Raw genomic sequence first — 17426 nt, forward strand, 5'->3', positions numbered from 1 at the left:
ACAGCAACTGTCCTCAGGGCGAGCTCACTGCCTGTGAGGGGACCCCAAAAAAACAGCCCGAGTGGAGGGCACCAGACAGGAAGGGCCAGCACTGCCCACGGCTCAGTCCCCAGGTTCCCTTTCCATGTGCCCTGGGGCGGGGGCGGGGGCGCGGTGTCTTCAGGCCCTTGGATGTGGCAACAGTCTTGGCTGCGACACCAAAAGCACACGGGAGAAAGCACAGCCCCCGGCTCATCAAGCCGACAAGCAAGTGTTCCCTGGGCGGCGCCGGGACCGCACGCAGAAACCCCCGGAACGGGGGAAACGTGCGCAAATACTTGATCAGACAGATCCGGCGCCCGCGAGGAGCCTGACGCCTCAATAATGAAGAAACGAGCAATTTGAAAATGGGCACGGGACCAAACAGACACATCTCCGGGGCAGAAAAGACCGATGCGGGCCCGCGTGGAAGGCGGACGGAAACCTCGACCATCCCCGGCCCGGGACGGGCGCCAGCATCACCGCCAATGGCCTCACTGGAGACGCGCGACAGCGACAGTGACCGCGACCCCACCCGCCCCGCCCCGCCCCGCCCCGCCCCACCGAGCCGGGCACCCTCACAGGCACTCCACAGGCGTCCACAGCCTGCACTCAGGGACCACAAACCCGGCGCAGGCCGGGCCTAGCAGACCATGGGCAAAGCGCGCTAAGCCGGGCACAGGCGCCTCCCTCCCTGGTGGATCCGCCTGTTCTGCTCCCCACTCTGTCTCTGGGGAATCTTCTCACCCCCGCACCTCTGGCCTGCACCCCAGCTCTTGTGAGCATAAATTGATAAAATAAATCTTTAAAAGAAAGAGACAGTAGGCACGCAGTGTGGCCGCTCCACCCGCGGCCCAGCACCCCTCAAAGCACCCCCTGCACCCGCAGCCCTGCACCCGCAGCATGCTCCACATACAAGCCATTTTACGATCTTACAACCACATTCCCCTGGTCGTGCCTCAGATTCTTCGCATTTACAATGGGGGTATAAACGGGCCTACTGGGTCGCTGGGCGTCCACCAGCATCACGACGTTGCGATCACCATGGCGTGGCTTCCATCCACCACCCGGCGTCCCCGCCACCCGTTCCCTAGTGCCCGGCTTCCGTGGTGCCGCCCCCATCCCCCGGCCCCCCGCAGAAAGGCCTGCACCTCCAGCCCCCAAAGGCCACTGGGCAGTCTCCGTCCCCTCCTCGGTACAGGGCCAGCGGTGAGCCCCGCCTCAGGGCACGCCCGTGCGTCTCCAGACCACGTTTGCATCCAAGCTGAAGGCTGGGCACCAGGGAACAGGCGTAGGAAACCTGAAACCAGTTAACGGGTGGGCTGGGGGCAGGCGCGGGGGGTGCCAAGCTGTGGCATAGACCAGAGGGGGCGCCTCAGGGACCCACATGCACGCCGCCCAAGGAGACTCAGTGCTCCAAGCAAAGCGGGTCCACGGCCCTCAACTCGGGAGGCCCCAGGGCCGCAGGACCAGTAGCCCGGCCAGCAGCCGCCTGTGTCCAACCCAGTGCTGCCATTGCGCCCAGCGGGAGTGAGTGACCGGAGGATCCGCGCCGAGGGGCTGCCCTGAGCTGGGCAGGGGAGAAAGGGCCGGAGCGGACAGGTGGGAAGGGGTCCTCGCGGAGCCCAGGGACGCTCCGACCTCCAGAGAAGAGGGTGACACATCCATGGCGCCCACGGCGCTGGGTCTGGGCACGCGCTGCGGCAGCACAGAAGCAGCACCAGGCTGGAGCGCAGCGGCCCTGGTGTCACGGCCTGAGCAAGGAGGCACCGCAGGGCCGGAGGCAGGGCAGGGCCTGTGGAATGCTCCAGGACTGCCCGGCAGCTGCCCGCAGGTACACCCGCTTGTCCACCCCGGCAGCCAAGGAGCGCAGAGACGACACCGGGAGCCACAGTGAGCAGCCGTGGGGGCTGCGGGCTCAGGTTGCTCGCCCGCTCCCGGCTCCATTAGGGAACAACCAGCCGTTCTTCGCCCCTGCCCCTCCGATTCCCTCCCGGGGCAGGGCAGCGTCCAGCAGGCGGCCGGGCCGTGTCTCCCTGACGCCCTCCCTGTCACCTCTCTGTTCTGGGAGGACAGGACACGAGATGGCCCAGCCCCAGAGGCCCCGAGCCCGGGGGTTGCGAGCGGCGTCGGACGACCCGTGGACACAGCGCAGCGCCTCGCCTGTCCCCATGACGGTGGGCAGGGCCGCTGAGCGGGGCACGTGGAGCGACAGCTGCCCTGAATGTCCACAGAGGACATCTCCCACAGGAGCAGCTGGCTTTCAGAGCCGGGCCGATAAGATCAACAAACTGTCCGAACAGGAAAACAAGTGAGTATTTTGTTCGCACCAACACCCACGAAACGGGCACGAACAGACTGGATTTCACAGGCTCACACTGTCCCCTCACAAGCAAGCCGGCAGGAGAGCCACGGGGCAAACAGGAGACACTGCCGTGGTGTGTGTGCCAGGCTTCCACATCGCCACCAAGGTCACCCCGACACCCCCACTGATGTCACCCCGGCTTTGTCACTGAGGTCACTCCGGCCTCACCACCGAGGTTACACTAGCACCACCACCGAGGTCACCCCGGCGCGGCCACCGAGGTCACCCCAGCACGGCCACCGAGGTCACCCCAGCACGGCCACTGAGGTCACCCCGGCGTGGCCACCAAAGTCGCCAGGCCTCGCCACCGAGGTCACCCCAGCACGGCCACCAAGGTCACCCCGGCGTGGCCACCGAAGTCACCCCGGCCTCACCAAGGTCACCCCAGCACGGCCACCGAGGTCACCCCGGCCTCGCCACCGAAGTCACCCCAGCACGGCCACCGAGGTCACCCCGGCCTCGCCACCAAGGTCACCCCAGCACGGCCACCGAGGTCACCCCAGCCTCGCCTCCAAGGTCACCCCAGCACGGCCACCGAGGTCACCCCGGCCTCGCCACCAAGGTCACCCCAGCACGGCCACCGAGGTCACCCCAGCACGGCCACCAAGGTCACCCCAGCACGGCCACCAAGGTCACCCCAGCACGGCCACTGAAGTCACCCCGGCCTCGCCACCGAAGTCACCCCAGCACGGCCACCGAGGTCACCCCGGCCTCGCCACCAAGGTCACCCCAGCACGGCCACCGAGGTCACCCCGGCCTCGCCACCGAGGTCACCCCAGCACGGCCACCGAGGTCACGCCAGCACCGGAAGGCCTGGGCCCCTCTCCGGAAGCGGACGGCCTGGACGTTCCCGGGTTTGCTCCCCGGTACCGGCAGACCCCCGGCCGCCGCGGCCCCGCCCACGGCTGGAGACAGCAGCGCGCGAGGCGGGGCGGGCGGGGCGGCCCCCCGGGGCAGGAGCCACGGCCGCGACACCCCCGGGCAGCGTCCAGCAGGGCGCGGCGGCCCGCGCGGCTGCTCAGGAGCCGGGGTCTGCGGTGTGGCGGCCGCCGCGCGGCCGGGGGGCCTGAGGCCAGCGGGCGCCGAGGGCTGGAGCCTGGGGGGGGGCCCGCGGGCGGCAGAGGAGCCACGCGTGGGGCCGGCGAGAGGCGCCGCGGGCCGGGCCGGGCCGGCGGACACGGGGTCGTGCCGTGGGGCGTGGCGTGAGGACGTAGCAGACGTGGCGTGAGGGCGTGGCGTGAGGGCGTGGCGTGAGGGCGTGGCGTGAGGGCGTAGCAGATGTGGCGTGAGGGCGTGGCGGGCGTGGCGTGAGGGCGTAGGGGACGAGGCGTGAGGGCGCGGCGGGCGTGTTGTGAGGGCGTGGTGGGCGTGGCATGAGGGCATAGCAGACGTGGCGTGAGGGCGTGGTGGACATGGCGTGAGGGCGTAGCAGACGTGGCGTGAGGGCGTAGCAGACGTGGCGTGAGGGCGTGGTGGACATGGTGTGAGGGCGTAGCAGACGTGGTGTGAGGGCGTAGCAGACGTGGCGTGAGGGTGTGGTGGGCGTGGCGTGAGGGCGCAGTGGACATGGCGTGAGGGTGTGGCGGGCGTGGCGTGTGTGGCGTGAGGGCGTAGTAGACGTGGCGTGAGGGCATGGTGGGCATGGCGTGAGGGCGTAGCAGACGTGGCGTGAGGGCGTAGTGGACGTGGCGTGAGGGTGTGGCGGGCGTGGCGTATTGGCGTAGGGGGCGTGGCGTGTGGTTGTAGTGGGCGTGGCTTTAGGGCGTAGGGGGCGTGGCATGGAGGACGTAGAGGGCGTGGCGTCAGGGCATAGAGGGGGAGGCGTGAGGGCATAGGGGGCGTGGTGTGAGGGCGTAGAGGGCGTGGCATGAGGGCATAGAGGGCGGGGCATGGAGGACGTAGAGGGCGTGGCAAGGAGGATGTGGGGCGGGCGTGGAGGACTAGAGGGCGTGGCATGCAGGGCGTGGCGTGGAAGACGTAAGGGCGTGGCTTGGATGGTGTGGAGAGTGGCGTAGAGAACGTAGAAGGCGTGGCGTGGAGGGCATGGCGTGGCGGGCGTAGGGGACGTGGAGCGCATGCAGGGCGTGGCATGGAGGACGTAGAGGGCTGGCTTGTGACGTGAAGGATGGTGAGGGCGTGGCGGGGGAGGGGCGTGGAGGGCGTGGCCTGCCGGGCGTGGGCGTGGCCTGCCGGGCGTGGGCGTGGGCGCGAGGCTGGGAGACGGCCCGACGGGGCCCACGGCGCCCGGGCCCGCGCCAGCAGCCCGACGGCCCGCGGCGGGTGGGCGGCCCCGGGGGCGCCTCCTGCCCGTCGTGGTGGACGCTCCAGGCCGGGCCGCGGCTGCCCGGGGTCCCGCGGGCCGGACGGCGCGGCCACGGTGCCCGCCCTCCGAGGCCGCCGGGCCGGGGATGGCCGCGAGGGGCGAGCCCGCTTCCCGCGCCGCCCCGCTCCCCGCCTCTGCCCCTGCCCGGGCCGCGCCTGCCCCGGCCGGCCGGGCTCCTCCGAAGGCCCAAGCGGGGCGGGGCGGGCCCGGGGACCCAACCTCAGCCGTCCTGCCACGGACGGCGCCCGCAGACGCCCGGGCCGGCTCGGAACCGCCGCGCTCCGCGAGCGACACTCCCGCGGGCCGGGCGAGGGACGCGGGGGCGCGGGCTGTGGGCGCCCAGCCTCCACCGACTCGCCCTCCGCCCCAGGGACGTCGCCGCGGCGGGGCGGGCGCGCCGGGAGGGGCAGGAGGGCGGCCAGGCCTCCCCGCGTGGCCCCAGGCCCGCACAGAGCAGGGACCGGCCCCGCGGGCCTTCAGGGCCCTCAAGCTTGAAACCCTATTTGGCCAATAACTACGAGGCCCTGGAAACTGTGCAGTGAGTCAGTCTACGAACTTCAGAAGCAACGGACAAAGGGACGCGACATGCTGTTCTCACACGTCCAGAAGCCCCGGGATAATCTCGGGCAGCGCGCCAGCGGGCCGGGGCTCTCTGGTTGCCGTCGGGTCAGGTCCCAGCCGCAGAAGTACCCCGAGAAGTTGGGCCAGCGGCTCCGGGCAGCGGAGGGCAGGGCGGCAAGCCCACCGCAGGGCCTGTTTCTGCGGGACAAAGCCTCCCCCCTTCCGGCCGGCACCGTCCTGGACGCGTCTTCCTGCCCGACACTCAGGCAAAGGTCATGCTGACCCTGGCGGACAGCAGCTTCTCACAAGCCGGCGGCCCCACGGGTGGAGACGCAGCTCAGGGGCACACCCACAGTAAGGGCTGTTGCCAGTTTCGCTTCTTTGAGGAGAAATCGATGAGAACTGAAAGATCAGGCCGATTACGGAGTCGATGCCAAGGTGGTTTCTGCCTTCGTTGCCCCACTGAACTGGAATTTCTGGTGCACCGCTCACCACCCCATAATTAGGCACCCAGATAATAGCCAATTAGTAGGTGAGACGGCAAGAGTTCAGGGGCGGTAATTACTAGGCACAACCTGACTTCCCCAGCCCCGCGTGCCTGGCTGCCTGCAGCCGCACAGCCAGGGCCTCCTGGTCGGGGAGACACGCTGGCCGCATCCGGCCATAAAGCCGCTCAGCCCCACGAGGATGGCCTCCAGTGCCCCCCGCCCCCGCCCTGCAGTGCCTGCTCCCTGCCCTTGAGGGCTGGAGCTCGACCCTCGCACAGGGCAGGGGGGAGGCAGAGTAGGGCCGCGCGGTGACTCTGTTGTGGGAAGCACAAGCTTAAAGCACGGCTACTGGAAAGAAATGAAAACCACAGGGTCTCCCTGGTGGCGCAGGGGTTAAGACACAACCTATGAAGCTGTCCGCAGTCACTGCAGGACGAGTTTGATCCCCAGCCAGGGAGCTACCCACACGGCACAGCAGACCTCTCCTGTCTCTCTGCTGCTCCCAAGGCTGAGCGGAGGTGGTGTCTCCCCAACAGCGCGGTTCCCTGCAACAGTGGATTTCAGTGGATCTGCTTGTTCTGCTCCCCACTCTGTCTCTTGTGAGTGCTCTCACCTCCACACCTCTGGCCTGTACCCCAGTTCTTGCATAAAAATAAATATTTTAAAAAAGAAACAAAAAAAAATGAAACCCCTGTGATGGTCTCTCAAGTCTCACTGTGCCTTGCCACCCAGCCCCGCCGGCTCCGAAGAAGACGAGGGAAGAGACACAGGAGCCCAGCGCTGCCACAGACAGGTTCTTGCGTGGACCTTGCCGCCTGGCCTCCGCGTGCTCCCAACAAGATGTTGTTTCAAGTGCGCCCCACAGTGCACCAGCATTGAGGCTCCAACTCTCTTTGTGACCTTGAAACAGGCACGAGAAATGCTCCGTGACATTTGGAAAAGCTGTGAGGTCAGGGAGCTGGGCTGAGCCCTGGCCTGGGACTGGGTGCTGGGCCACGGCCTCTGAGATGCTTTTATCATCTGTGAACAGAGCTAATGCTGTCTCCCCACACCTCACGGGCGCAAAGGCAGATCAACGGCCTCCCTGGTGGTGCAAGGGATAAAGCACTGTACTATGAAGCAGTCCGCAGCCTCTGTGGCATGAGTTCGATCCCCGGCCTGCCAGGGAGCAACCCACATGGCGCAGCAGACCTCTCCTGTCTCACCCGCTGCTCCCCTCAGCAGCGTATTTAAGTCAATCTGCCTGTTCTGCTCCCCACTCTGTCTCTGGTGAATCCTCTCACCCCCCACATGTCTGGCCTGTACCCCAGCTCTTGTATGCATGGATAAATAAATCTTAAAAAAAAAAAAGCAAAGGCAGATCAAATAAAACACAGAGCCTGGAGGGCCTCCCCTGGTGGCGCAGCGGTTGAGCTCTGGGCTGCGAGGCTGCCCACAGCCTCTGCAGCGCTGGTTCGTTCCCTGGCTGCCAGCAAGGGTCCCACAAAAAAACAAAACAAAACAAAAAAAAAAACACAGAGCCTGAAATGAGGACACGTGGGGGGCACAGCCCACACTGCCTCTCAGCAGCCAGGGCTCGGCAAACCTAGCACTGGCCAAGGCTGAGCGGAGGTGTTGTCTCCCCAACAGCACGGCTCCCTGCAACAGTCATACAGCTAACAGGGAGCGTGCAAGTCCTCACCACCTGATACCTGCTGTCACCACCACACGATACCTGCCGTCACCACCTGATACCTGCCATCACTACCACCTGATATCGGCCGTCACCACCTGATACCTGACGTCACCACCACTGGAACACGCTGACACCGCCAACTCAGCACGAGGGAAAGAAAGTGCAGGGAGGGACCCTATACTGTCAGCACCAGGCCGACCTAACATGGAGCACCCCCGCCCCCCACCATGGGCCCAGGTCTCCACATGCACGCCAAGCGGAAACTCGACAAGTGAGAGCATGTCCCCCCCAGCCCTTGGAGGACCACGGGCCTCGGGCCAGCCAAGCACAAGACACGTTGCTGCACCATGCAGAGGCCCCTCGTGCCGTGTCCACCCAGCTGCGCACGTGTTGCCTGCTGGGCAGCCCAGACAGGCAGGGGAATGGGCGCCCTTGAGAGGCGAAGGTCTGGGATCCACGTTGAGCCACTGATGCTCTTCTGACTGACGGCTCAGCTCTACATGGAGAATAAGAGCCAAGGGTGACCACCCGGTTCTGCCCACCTCCACCACTGCCCCAGCTGTCCACCCGCTGACCGAATGTGCTCCAGACATCAGCTGCCAAGAGAGCCACTGGCCAGGCCTCCGCGCCGCCAGGGCTGAGGGGAGACAGCCACTGGGCTCAGCTGTGCATGCACGCACGCCTGACCTGTGTGGCGGCCTGGCCGTGACTAGTCCCTGTGTATCGACATCCTGCAGTGCTGATGGGCTGCACGGCGTCCCTCGACACCACGCCCCACATTTTAAAGAAAGGATAAATCAGTGCTACCTGATGGAAATAAAAGGCGAGGACCATGGCATTTAATTTCAAAAATTCTGACAGCCACATGAGAAAAGGAAAAATAAATGGAATCATTCACTTTAAGAAGACTTTATTCAGCTCAACGCAGCAACGCATCGTCATTCGAGCCTGCGCCATGCGAAGGCCGGGGCAGCCACACCCGCTCGCCAGTCCGTCAGTCAGTCTGCCTGTTCTGTTCGCAGGCTCTGTCTCTGAATCCCTCGTGTCCCCAGGACATGCCGATCCTGACGCTGCGTCTCACCCGAAGCCCTTGGCGAGAGCTCCGAGGACGGGCATCGCAGTCAAAGGGGACCCGGAGGGACCATCATCCCAGGACGGGCGCCACAGAGACTAGAGCAAGGGCCGCCCTTGAATGTGAGATCACGTCGCTGAGGCAGGAGGCCGGCGGCCTGGGTTTCCCGAGTGGGGCTCGGGGCCAGGGGCGCAGATCCCGGCCCCACCCAGCAGGCAGGCCCCACACAGGGCCGCAGCCTCTGTTCCCGGGATGGGGTCTGAGGCGTCTTCCCCGCCGAGAAGCACCCCCCTCCCCAGAGCCTCGCGGCAGCAGGGGCTTGTTCCGAGGGGCCCCGGCGTCCCGGCCCTGGCACACCCCGAGTCTCTGCCTGTCCCCCCACAGCAGCGCCCGCCCTGCGCCGCGGTGCCCAGCGCGGCCCCGCCCAGACCGGGCCGGGGGGCTCCCGGGAAGCGCCTGGCGAGCAGCCGGTCTCCAGCCCGTGTCAGAGGAGGAGGAACCTGCCGGCGGGCCGGGCGAGGAGAGGGCCAGCGGCGCCCGTGCTGCGGGGTCCTGCCCGCGCCTCCTCAAGTGTGGGCGGCCCGGCCTCCAGGCCCGTCTGGAAAGCGGCCGCCGCAGCCGCGGCCAAGCAAAGGCTGGTCAGGGGGGAGGCGGGCGCGGCGGCTCCGAGGGGGCCCGGCCGGGGAGGGGCGCGGGGCAGCGGGTGGAGGAGAAGGCGGGCGCCCCGCCCCAGGGTGCCTGTGGCCCGACGGCGCGCTCCCCGGAGCGCGTCCGCCCAGCGACCTCGCGCGGCTCCGGCGCGTTTAGAAAACCGCTCCCGGCCGGGCCCAAGCCCAGCCCCAGGGGTGGCGGCGCCCGCGCCCCCGGCCCGGCCCGGCCACGGGGCAGGCGGCCTCCGCCGAGCCTCGGGGACCCGGTGAGCGCCGCGGGCTGGGCAGCGGCTGCGCCCAGCCTGGGCTCCGCCTTCCAGGCCGCCTCGCTCCGGGTCCGAGGGGCGCAGCCACCTGCGCGGAGGCCCGGCCCGGCCCGGCCCGGCCCGGGGGTGGCGCTGCCCGGACGCGGGCCCTGCGCGGGGTGCGGGCGGCCGGGCCCCCGCGGCGCCTCTAGCCGCGCCGATCCCGGCCCCGCGGGGCAGAGTCCAGGCCCGCGGCCCCGCCCCAGGCCCGGCCGGGAGGCTGCGGGCGGAGGTTCTCGTTCTCTGCGGGCTCCCGGCTCCCGGGCCCCGGGCCGGGGGGCGCGGGCGGGGCCGGCCGGGCGGGCGGGCGGCGGCGGGGCGCGGGGCGGCCCGGCCGGATGATGCTGCAGTTTTCCCGGCGGCCGCGTCCGCCTCGCCGCGGCTGCGCGGCACCCCGTGTCCCCGGCCCGCGCCCCGCGCCCCGCGCCCCGCGCCCCGCGCCCCGCGCCCCGCGCCCCGGCCCCTCCCCGCGGCCCCGCCGGCCCGCCCCGGGCGCCCGGCCCCCGCGGCGCCCCCCCGCCCGGCGCGGGACGCGGGGCTGCACCGGCCGGGCCCGGCGAGAGCCCGCGGGGCCCCGCAGTCCCGGCCGCGCCCCCCGCCGCGGCGAGCCCGGGCCGCGCAGGTGGCAGCGGGTGCCCCGCGGGTCCCCGCCCCGGCCCGGCCCGGCCCGGCCCCCGCCCCGGCCTCACCTGACGGCCACGCGCACGGAGCTCTCGTCCGGGGCGCCCCACATGGCGGCGGGGCCGGGGCGGCTCGCTCACCTCCGCGCGCCCGCCATGGCCGCGGCCGACTGCGCGGGGCGGCGCCGGGGCGGGGACAGCGCGCGGGGACGGCGGCGCCGCCTCCCGCCTCCGGCCGCCCGGCCCGGCCCGGCCCGCCCCGCCCCGCCCCGCCCCCCGCGGGCCCCGGGGGCCCGCCGCGCCCCGCGCCCGCCCCCGCCCCCGCCCCCGCCCCCGCCGCGGCCCCGCCCGCCCGCGCCCCCCGCGGGCCTCGCCCGGCCCGGGGCCTCCCGGAGGGCGGCGCGGACCTGCGCGGGGGGGGGGGGGCGGGGCGGGCGCGGAGCCCGAGGGCAGCTCTGTGCCCGCCGCGCTGCGCCTGGTGCCGCCCGGCACGCCCGGCCCCGCCGCCCCCCCCCCGCCCCCGCCCGCCGCTCGCTCCCCTGCGGGCCGGCCCCGGCCCCGGCCCTGGACTCGGGGCGGGGCTCGCGGGCCGCGGGGTCCTCTGTGCGCCGCCGGCCCGGCAGGCCCGTGAGTGGCCGCGCGCTCCGAAGGCCTCGCCCGCCCGCCCGCCCGCGCACCCCGGCGCCCGCGCACCCCGGCGCCCGCGGCAGACCCAGGCCCGGCCCAGGGAGGCCGGCAGGCGGGGACAGGGCGCCGCGCAGGTGGGGCCTCCGGCCGGCCGGGCAGCCGGGCGCTCTGGGCTGGGAGCCTGTCCCGCCTGCCCTGCGGCGGGGCCGCCCTGCCCACCTGAGCTGCTGGTGTCCGCACCCGCGGGAGCGCGCGGCATGCCCGGACGCCGCACAGCCGGCTGGACAGACGCTCGTGCAATTTAAGGCCTTTCCCCAGCAGCTCGGGTGCATGTGCACCCAGCCTGCCGCGCACCCCGCGTCCCAGGGCAGGGAGGCCCCGGGGTGGACAGACAGGGCGCCTGGGCCTGGGCGGCGCTGGCGGGGTCCCCAGGGGGCACCCGCCCTGCCGGGCCTACCTCCGCTTTGCGCCGCGGCTTCTCCAGAGAAAAGTCAGACCTCCGTGGGGAAAACCCTTCGCTTCAAACATCAACCACTGACGCAGCACCGTGCGGACAAACCGCACAAAGCACTGAAACCTGTCTCCGGCCAATGCTCATCCCCAAACGCCAGGCTGGACGTCCCGGTGCAGGCGGCAGCCCGGTGACCGCTGCGGCCAGGTCCCCGCAGTGCCTGAGCCGGCAGAGGCTGCTGACACTCGGGCCACACCCGGCCGGGCAGCTCCCGCCCGACCCTGTAAGGTCGGCGGCTCTGAATTTCACCCAGACTCCTGCAGCCGGACCGTCCTCACCTCCTACCCGGGCCCAGGGCAAACACCCCAGGGCAGGGTTTCCCACACAGGCAGCCCAGTCCAGTGATTCCTCCACAAGCCTGGGGCCAAGCTCGGGGTCAGAGGCTGGCCGCAGTGTGCGGGCGACTCGGGGATGCTCCAGGGCGGGTGAGGGGCCCGGGAACCCCCATCTGCCCACTCTGCAGGGGCTCTGCCGCATCAGGGCGAAACCTGCTCTGGTGCGAAGACCTGAGTGGGGAGGGACTCGACGCATCAGCCCGCAGCACGGGAGGGGGACGGGTCTCCAGACCTGGCACCCGGGCCACCCTCCCCAGTGGGTAAATGTCCAGCCCAACCAGGGAGGACCAGAGTCTGAGGCCCGAGAGCCTGCCCCGGTCTACGGCCCCTCCTGGGGACCCGCGGGAAAGGGGCAGCGGGGGCCGGCGCGTCCGGGAGGAAAAGAGCAACCTCATAATCCAGGTGCGAGCTGCCCCGTCCCGCCCTGGGGCCCGCGTCCGTCCCGACCGTCCAGGGCCGGGAAGGCCCCGCGGCTTCTCACGCGTCTCCGCTCCGCGTCCTCCCCGGGCTCCTCCCTCCCCACCCTCCTCCTCCCGGCTCCTCTCCAGCTTCTCCCCCTGCTCAGCTCCACCTCCCTGGGGGGGGGCATGGACCTGGACCCCCCCTTTCCTGGGGGCCCCCTGTCACAGAGAGGGTTAGGATCGTTGATCACAGGAGTTTACAGCCTAGTGCACGGACACAAGCCTGAAAATCCCCAAGAGCAGTAAGAGAAATGGACGGGAGCTCAGAGCGGGGTCCCCGGTGGACCATCAGCCCACACAGCCGCCCCAGCGCCAGCCGTCCTGCACCTGGAACATTCCCCCCAGATGTTCCCGTCTCGGCTCCTTTTGCTCTTTGGGCATCAGCTCAATGTTCCCTCTCAGAGACCCCCGAATGCCTGCAGCCCCCGGCCCCCAGGAGGCCCCTGTGGCAGGGGCGGCCACCCCACCCCACTCCCAAGCTGCTCTTTTATCTGTTTTGCGTCATTTTCTGACTATTCGCGTTAGTGGCCCCGCTCGTGGCCGTGGCGTGTGTGGGAGGCCGGCTCCGGACACAGAGTGTGTCACTCAGGGGGTCCTGGTGTCCACACCCGCTGCGGATGTCACCCTCCCTAGCGAGGGTCAGGCCAGAGGGACACCGAGTGCCAGCTGTTCCCCAGGCCCACATCTGCCAGCTCCCGGCCCCGGAGACAGTGCAGCTGCCGCCCTTGCCTCGGCCCGCGTGTGGAGCGGGGCGGCCCGCGGTGCCCGGGGGCCGCCCCAGGGAGTGTGGTGTGGCTCTCAGGGGTCAGGGCCGCCTCAGGCAGGTGACCCCCGCTGCGTCACAGCCTCGTGCCCGGGTGCGGGAGGGGGCACCGTGTCCTCCGCGCCCCCTCGTGCCCCAGCCTCATCAGGCCACCCCGAGCAAGCACAGATCCAGGGGACGGGTTATGTGGGGGCAGCCAGCAGGAGGGCATCCTGCCCAGGTCACTGTGTCCCTCCGGCCCAGCCCTGCTGCTTCCTGGTGTCCCCTCCCATGGACACTGTCCCAGCAGGCGCGGCCCTGCCCTGTCCCTGCCGCCCGCCCCCACAGTGGCGCAGGGCCCACCGGGAAGCCAGGACAGTGTGGCCGGGCAGCGCGATGGTGGCACCACCTCAGCTTTTCCTGCCCAGGAGGGGCCAGTCTCCCCGGCCGGGTTATTTCGGGCTAAAAGCACTTCAGTTCTCATGCTGGGACCACGGGACCAGCTCAGCAGATGGGCGGAAAACAGCTCCTTTATTAGGAATATCTCTGTCGATGCCACCTTTGGGAAGGCAGGGCCGATGCTGCCACTGCACCTGTCTGGCACACCTGGGGTCACATCCAGTCCAGCGGGTCGCAGGAAGGGGTCCAGGCAGCAGGTGTGGCTACTGTCCCCTCCGCCCTCCAGGCATGTGCTCTCTAGGTCATGTGCTCCCCAAGGCCGTGCGCCCCCCAGGCCATGTGCCCCCAGGCCGTGTGCGCTGTGCTCCTCTGGCTGCCATGTTCTCACGAGCTTGTCTGCTCCTCCTGCTGCTGCTAGTGAACAGATGGAAGGTGGAGGCCACCGCTCCATGCAGACCTGGTTCTGGAGGCGCCTGTCCAGGCAAGTCCTCCCAGAAGCCGCTGTGAGGACCCCTCTGGGCACCAGCCCATAGGCCCCGCCAGACCCGCCTTGTCCCATTTTCTTCTGGCGTTTTCTCTGGATGCAACGCGGCCAGGTGGAGGCCTCCTCACCTGCCCACACCTGTGCCAGGGGCCGAGAGTCCCTATGAACAACAGACCCCCACTGAAGATTCTCCCTGGAGGTCAGGGCCAGCGCCAACACCACCCTGTCCTGGAGCTCATGCACCTAGAGTACAAGCTCGCTGGGCAGATGAAATCTTGTTGCACTTTGTGTCCTTGTCACTGGGGCCAAGGCCACTCTCTAGCACTGGCTGGAGGGGCAGGCCCTGCAGGTGGGATCGGTGCCCACGCAGCTGAGCATCCTGTCCTGCTGGCTAGCCCTGATCTCTTTCCTGCCGACCAGTGGCTGCTGCGCTCAGCTGGGGTGCCCAGGCCCCCGGTACCAGCTTGGCTCCATAATGGCTTTTCTTTTAAGGACTTGCAATAGGGTGAAAAAATAAAGCTTTGGGGCCTCCCTGGTGGCGCAAGGAGTTAAGACGCAACCTATGAGGCTGTCCGCAGCCTCTGCAGCAGGAGTTCGATCCCCGGCCAGGGAGCTACCCACATGGTGCGGCAGACCTGTCTCCCCGCTGCTCCCCTCAGCAGTGGGTTTCAGTGGATTCGCCAGTTCTGCTCCCCACTCTGTCTCTGGAGCGTCCTCTCACCCTCCCACACCTGCGGCCTGCACCCCAGCTCTTGTGTGCAGAAATAAATAAATCTTTAAAAAAAAAGCTTTGAGCTACGCACACCTTTTCGTCACAGTGTCTTTTGTTTGTTTTCAATATTATGGGACTTATTTCTAGTGCGAGACGTTTTCTCTTTTCCTACTTGGTGACTATTCAGATGCTGTGAAAACCTTCAGATGCTGTGAATCGCCCTCGGAGAGTCAGGGCAGCTGCTCTTCCCAGAGAAGCCGGGAGCAGCCAGGGGCCCGCGGGAAGCGGCAGCGGCGGGCGGGGAGGACGGTCCCTCCGGGCGCCTCCGGGAAGCCGAGCGTGGCAGCAAACCCCGCGCTGCCGCCGAGGCGGCTCCGGCCGGACCGCGGAGGCCCCAGGCCGGCGGGCAGAGCCGGGGCGCGGGCGGCCGTCCGGGACGGGGCCGGCGGGGCCGCCCAGGAGCGCCGCCCGGTTCCCGCGTCCGGATGCCGGGGCCGGCGGAGGAGCCTCGCCGGGCGGCGGGACGGCTCCGGGACGCGCGACCTCCAGGACCGCGCCGGAGACGCGCGGCCCCGGGAACCTGCTCCCCGCGCCCCCCGGGGCTGTTCTGAGCGGGGTCCCCGCGGAGCCCGCCGGCCGCGCCCCGCGTCCGCGCGTCAGGGACCCCCGCCCCCCGCGCCGGCCGCGCCCCCTCCTGCCCCGCCGCCGCCGCGCGGGCTCCGGCCGGCCCCGCCCCCGGGCCCGGGCCAGAGGCCCGCCGGGGCCGCCGGCGGGAGGCCGTCGGGGGCGGCTCAGGCCCCGCGGGGGCCCCGGCCCGGCCGCCCCGTGCGCAGGACGCGGCCCCCCGCCCGCCCCGCGCCCCGCGCCCCGCGCCCCGCGCGGCGGGACCCGGGCCGGGGACACGGGCCGTGGGCGGGGCCGGCCGAGGGCGGGGCCGGCGGGGCCGGAGGGCGGCGGGCCGGGCGCGAGGTCGGGGCGGCCACGGGACCCGCTGACCGGCCGCGCCCCGCGCCCCGGGAAGGCCCAGCCAGGGGGGCGCGGGCGGGACAGGGCCGGGACCAGGGGCGGAGCCCGGCTCTGCCCTCCCGCCCGGGCCCCGCCCCCCCGCGCCGGCCCGGGCCCGCCCCCAGCCCTGGCCCCGCCCCCAGCCTTAGGCCCCGCCCCCAGCGTGGGCCCCGTCCCCAGCCCTAGGCCCGCCCCCAGCCCTAGGCCCGCCCCCAGCGCTGGGCCCCCCCCCCAGCCCTAGGCCCCGCCCTCAGCCCTGGGTCCCGCCCCCCGCCCTGGGGCCCGCCCTCAGCCCTGGCCCCGCCCCAGCCCTGGGCCCCGCCCTCAGCCATGGGCCCCGCCCCCCGCCCTGGGGCCCGCCCACGGGCCCGCCCCTGGCCCTGGGCTCCGCCCCCGGCCCTGGGCCCCGCCCCGCCCTTAAACCATTGGCCCCGCCCCGCGCGCCCGCCCCGCCCCCAGGCCCGGCGTCCCGCAGCGCCCGCGTCCTCGCGCCGTCCCGGCCCCGCGCGGGCAGCAGGTTCCCGCCGCTGCAGCCTGCGGCCCCGCTTCCGCCCCACCTCGCGGCGCAGCGGGTGCTCGTGCCCGGGCGCGCCCGCGTCCGCCTGCGCCCCGCGGGCCGGCGTCGGGAGGGTCCCCGGGACAGGTGGGGGGCGCAGGTCCCCCCCCCCCCGTGTCCATCCGCGCGGAGCGCCTCCGCCCCGCCCCCCGGCCCCGCCCGCCCCGCCCCCCGCCCCCCGGCCCCGCCCCTCCCTGCCCGCCCCCGCCGCGCCCCGCCCCTCGGGCCCCGCCCGCTCCGCCCCCGGCCCCCTTCCCCGCCCCTTCCCCGCCCCTTCCCCGCCCCCGGGCCCCGCCCCCTGACCCGCCCCCGGGCCCCGCCCCCGGGCCCCGCCCCGCTGGCCCCGCTGGCCCCGCTGCCCCTCCGGCCGCTCGCCGGCTTCTGCGGGCAGGCCCGGCCCGGCTGCCCCGTGACCCGCCGCGGCGTCCGCCCGGCCGAGGAGCGCGTGTCCGCCCGGCCCGGGGAGGACGCGGCCCGCGGGAACGAGCCCGCCCGGGCGGCTCTCGGGGTCGGGCCGCAGGGACGCCTTCCCGGCGGGCCCCCCCCCCCACCGTCCGACCGCTGGGCCCCCCTCGTCTGGTTTCTTGTTTTCAGGAAGCGTCGCTTAGCTGTGCGCGCAGGAGCCGGGGGGCGGGGGCTCCCCAGACCCAGAGCGGGGCCGGACAGGCGGAGCCGCCGGACCCCGCCCAGGGCAGCCGCGGGGCAGGAGGGTCCGCCGCGCCCTGCGGCCGCCCCGGCCGGGGATCGCCTCGTGCTGCGGAGGCCGGGGCCGCTTGGCGGCTGGCGGCCTCACCCTTGCGCCGCGGGCGGCCCTGGCTTTGTCATTTGGGGCCTGAGCCGGCCCGACAGGAGCGCGGGCCCGCGGGGCAGGCGGCGAGACCCGCGCTCGGGGAAGCAGCAGCGGGGCCCGCCCCACAGTCAGCGGCCCCCCAGCCCCGCCGCCGCCCGCCGTCTGCTCATCAAGGCGGCGGCCCTGAGCCCTCTGGAAAGAAAAGACCCGAGGGCGAACAGGCCCCTCCCTTTCCACGGGTCACCTTAATTCACGCCAGCAGCTTAACGTCCAAACTGAACCCGCACGTTCAGTCAAAACGTGTCCTCTCGGGTCTGAAAGGCCTCGTGCCCGTCTGAGTTTCCGCCTTAGTCACATCCAGCAAGCTGGAAGCCGTCCGTGTCTACACACCCGAGGAACTCAGGGTTCAGCACGCCGCACCCCGACGCCCCCCCCCCGCTCTAAGACAGGAGGGGCGTCCCCCGCACCCACACCCAGGCACCCCTCCTGGAAACGGCCTGTTGGGATCCTGTTAGAAGTTATCAATCAAGAATCTAAATCTACAGATGCAGACCCCACCGCACAGCCACCTCGGGGCGCACGGTCTGTTTAGTAACAGAGACCAGACCCTGCGCCCGCCACCCACCAGGAGACACGGAAATGCAGCTTCCCTCCGGGCAGGCAGCTTCACCGCTCACACCGGCTGCTCTTCCCCCAGCGCCTGCCCCATCTGCCCGTGCCCACCCTG

The 17426-nt window shown here is 71.1% G+C and overlaps 1 protein-coding gene across 1 annotated transcript in view; it reads right to left on the reverse strand.

The window, feature by feature from the left end:
• The window catches only part of KIF21A (kinesin family member 21A), a 49560-nt gene extending 39335 nt beyond the window's left edge, over nt 1-10225 (reverse strand). The window contains 1 exon segment of the mRNA XM_037515126.2: nt 10147-10225. Coding sequence (XP_037371023.1) covers nt 10147-10190 — 44 coding nt within the window. The 5' untranslated portion in view covers nt 10191-10225.
• Between the last annotated feature and the right edge of the window lie 7201 nt (nt 10226-17426).

This window comes from Talpa occidentalis, unplaced genomic scaffold (assembly GCF_014898055.3).
Source record: "Talpa occidentalis isolate TD23 unplaced genomic scaffold, MPIMG_talOcc4v2.1 talOcc4.16, whole genome shotgun sequence".
Classification (NCBI taxonomy): domain Eukaryota; kingdom Metazoa; phylum Chordata; class Mammalia; order Eulipotyphla; family Talpidae; genus Talpa; species Talpa occidentalis.